This window comes from Rhinopithecus bieti, unplaced genomic scaffold, assembly GCF_001698545.2.
Source record: "Rhinopithecus bieti isolate Rb0 unplaced genomic scaffold, ASM169854v2 scaffold_7673, whole genome shotgun sequence".
Classification (NCBI taxonomy): Eukaryota; Metazoa; Chordata; class Mammalia; order Primates; family Cercopithecidae; genus Rhinopithecus; species Rhinopithecus bieti.
Genome location: NW_016806375.1, coordinates 5941165 through 5945214, shown reverse-complemented (window position 1 = coordinate 5945214; position 4050 = coordinate 5941165). Strand labels below are relative to the sequence as shown.

Below are 4050 nucleotides of genomic sequence, written 5' to 3'. Positions count from 1 at the left end.
TTTTTTTTTTTTTTCTGGAGACAGGGTCTCACTTTGTCACCCAGGCTGGAGTGCAATGGCACTATCTTAGTTCACTGCAACCTCCGCCTCCCTGGCTCAAGCAATCCTTCTACCTCAACCTCCTGAGTAGCTAGGACTACAGGCACATGCTACCATGCCTGGCTAATTTTTTTTTTTTTTTTTGTAGGGATAGGGTTTTGCCATGTTGCCCAGGCTAGTTTCAAACTCCTGAGCTCAAGCAATTCTCCCGTCTTGTCCTCCCAAAGTCCTGGGATTATAGGTGTGAGCCACCACACCCAGCCTCAAATTCTAAATGTCTCTTACCTTCCATTAGAATTGCTGATCTACTGAGTGACTCTTACTAAAGGTAGTGGTTGTCTTGGATTGTTGGAGAGGGAGGGAAGAAGCTGGGGACCACAGTTTCATATCAGCCAGGAGAAAGGATAAGAAATCAAATTCTTGAGTCTCCCATAGAATCCACTAATCTGTCATTATCATCATGCCACTGGCTTTGGCATCCAGGAGTCAGTGCCAGGATTAAATCTTCTCTAACGCAGGCATTTCAAACCAACAAGGGGAGGGGAAGAGTAGCTCACTTTAGTTGGAGATCAGGTGAGTGGGGAGGGAGAGTGAAGATGGTGTGAAGAAGAGCTGTGCTTCTCAGAGTCTACTTATTTATTATTTATCCATTTATTTATAAAGAGACAGGGTCTCTCTATGACCAACCTAGGTTGGTCTCAAACTCCTGGGCTCAAGTGATCCTCCCAACACTGCCTCCCCCAATGCTGGGATAACAGGCATGAGCCATCACGCCCAGCCAACTTTTGCCTTTTTGTTAGTATGTCTTACCAAGAAGAAGGAAGGCATAACAATTCTGAAAACTTATTAGATGGAGGAGAATATAAAGAAGTAAAATTTTAGAATTTTTATTAATATGGGAGACAGTGTGGCATAAGTACATATATACTGCATGAGAATGGTTTCTTAGTATGAGGTTAAAGATAATTCTACAATAATTTCTAAAGTGTGATTCTATTTTGATGTAAATCTGGTTTTTTGTTTTACCAATTAAAACTTCACTTGTACACTTGCTCTTAGCCAAGAGGCTAAGAAAGCAGTAAGACTTCACTTTTACAGTAGTGATTTGTAATTTAAGGAAAATACATGGTTTCTTAACTAGAAGAATTTTTTCCAATTTGAAGTTTTCTTGTGGATCCTTGAGAATGTTTTTCTTTTAAAAGAAGTCTGTTCTTTGTGATGGGAAGAATGAAAATAAAATAAAAGAGGTCTGAACCTTTTCAAGTTTAAGAAACATTGTATGAAAAGAAAAAAATCTAAAGTTCCTGTCTCACCTGGGCTAATAAGTAACAGTGTAACCTTGGGCAAGTTGCTTAGCCCTTTAAACATAATTTTCCTATTTGTAAAATGAGAAAATTGATGTATGATTGTGTTTATTCTAGCACTGACATTCTGTGAAGCTCTGATGATATGTCTGCATGCAAGAAGTATCAGGATAATACAAACTTTAGAAGTTCTTTTCCATTTATATTTAACATTTCTATATCCTTCCTTCCAGGTAGCGATGGGCCTCTTTCAAGTGGGTTTTGTTTCTGTCTACCTCTCAGATGCCTTGCTGAGTGGATTTGTCACTGGTACCTCCTTCACTATTCTTACATCTCAGGCCAAGTATCTCCTTGGGCTCAACCTTCCTCGGAGTAATGGTGTGGGCTCACTCATCACTACGTGGATACATGTCTTCAGAAACATCCATAAGACCAATCTCTGTGATCTTGTCACCAGCCTTTTGTGCCTTTTGGTTCTTTTGCCAACCAAAGAACTCAATGAACACTTCAAGTCCAAGCTTAAGGCACCGATTCCTACTGAACTTGTTGTTGTTGTGGCAGCCACATTAGCCTCTCATTTTGGAAAACTACATGAGAATTATAATTCTAGTATTGCTGGACATATTCCCACTGGGTTTATGCCACCCAAAGTACCAGAATGGAACCTAATTCCTAGTGTGGCTGTAGATGCAATAGCTATTTCCATCATTGGTTTTGCTATCACTGTATCACTTTCTGAGATGTTTGCCAAGAAACATGGTTACACAGTCAGAGCAAACCAGGAAATGTATGCCATTGGCTTCTGTAATATCATCCCTTCCTTCTTCCACTGTTTTACTACTAGTGCAGCTCTTGCAAAGACATTGGTTAAAGAATCAACAGGCTGCCAAACTCAGCTTTCTGGTGTGGTAACAGCCCTGGTTCTTTTGTTGGTCCTCCTAGTAATAGCTCCTTTATTCTATTCCCTTCAAAAAAGTGTCCTTGCTGTGATCACAATAGTAAATCTACGGGGAGCCCTTCGTAAATTTAGGGATCTACCCAAAATGTGGAATATTAGTAGAATGGATACAGTTATCTGGTTCGTTACTATGCTCTCCTCTGCACTGCTAAGTACTGAAATAGGCCTACTTGTTGGGGTTTGTTTTTCTATGTTTTGTGTCATCCTCCGCACTCAGAAGCCAAAGAGTTCATTGCTTGGCTTGGTGGAAGAGTCTGAGATCTTTGAATCTGTGTCTGCTTACAAGAACCTTCAGACTAAGCCAGGCATCAAGATTTTCCGCTTTGTAGCCCCTCTCTATTACATAAACAAAGAATGTTTTAAATCTGCTTTATACAAACAAACTGTCAACCCAATCTTAATAAAGGTGGCTTGGAAGAAGGCAGCAAAGAGAAAGATCAAAGAGGAAGTAGTGACTCTTGGTGGAATCCAGGATGAAATGTCAGTGCAACTTTCCCATGATCCCTTGGAGCTGCATACTATAGTGATTGACTGCAGTGCAATTCAATTTTTAGATACAGCAGGGATCCACACACTAAAAGAAGTTCGCAGAGATTATGAAGCCATTGGAATCCAGGTTCTGCTGGCTCAGTGCAATCCCTCTGTGAGGGATTCCCTAACCAAGGGAGAATATTGCAAAAAGGAAGAAGAAAACCTTCTCTTCTATAGTGTGTATGAAGCGATGGCTTTTGCAGAAGTATCTAAAAATCAGAAAGGAATATGTGTTCCCAATGGTCTGAGTCTTAGTAGTGATTAATTGAGAAAGTAGATAGAAGAATGTCTAGCCAATAGGTTAAGATTTCAGGTGTCCAACATTTCCCAGTTCCACAGTGGAAAATTTTGCACACTTGAAATTTTAACCAAGTGGCTAAATATTATTCCTTCTTTGAAGCTAATGGCATTTGTATATATACACTGCAGCAGAGCTTGTAGCTGGATAGAGTTAAAAAGAAGAAAATATGGTTTCAGGTTTTCTTGCAGATATGAAGTGTTCTTGGAATGCAATCAGTATGTATTGAATTGAACTGTAAAGTAGCTCCAAAACTTAATTACTATCCTGTTTTAGGAGTTATACATTTGGATCCTTCATTCTCCAAGAGATGAAGCGGTGAAGTTGGGATTTGCATTGGAAGTGCTGTAGACTTCTTTATGTGGCTCAGTGGAGAGAAAGGAAAAGAATGTTGCACCTGCTCTAGTACCAATAGGTCAAGAGGCTTCTGGATCACAAAGTCATAACTAGACAGGTTTGTTCTTGTAGTTCTCTATTCCCAGTCTTTGCTCCCCAGATGGCAGTAGTTTTTAGTAGGAAAGTGCCATTTCTCTCCTTAAGGCACAGTCTCATCAGAAGTCTAACACCTGGGCAGGTTTGTAACATCCTGAGAGCCAGCCTGACATTAGACAGAATATCCTTTGTAATACACTGGAAATTTTTAGTCTGCCTTTTTGTTTTGCATCATAGTAAGCACAAAGAGCCTCTCACAATCAGAAAAAACAATACGGATTCATGGCCTTTTTTGTTTTTGTTTTGGATCAATAGGTAAGCACAAAGAGCTCTTCACAATCAGAAAAAACAATAGGATCCTTCCTTGTCTTTTCTGTGATCTCTGTCCGTCCTTGTTTCTGAGAATTTCTCTACCATTAAGCTCTGTTTTAGCTTTCAATTATTCTAGTTTGTTTCCCACGGAATCTGTCCTAAACTGGTAATTTTGT

The 4050-nt window shown here is 39.7% G+C and overlaps 1 protein-coding gene across 1 annotated transcript in view; it reads left to right on the top strand.

The window, feature by feature from the left end:
- The window catches only part of SLC26A2 (solute carrier family 26 member 2), a 36047-nt gene extending 32240 nt beyond the window's left edge, over window positions 1–3807 (top strand). The window contains exon 3 of the mRNA XM_017875799.1: window positions 1577–3807. Within this exon, the coding sequence (XP_017731288.1) occupies window positions 1577–3097 (1521 nt within the window). The 3' untranslated portion in view covers window positions 3098–3807. The remainder of the gene's footprint in view (window positions 1–1576) is intronic.
- The last annotated feature ends 243 nt before the right edge of the window (window positions 3808–4050 follow it).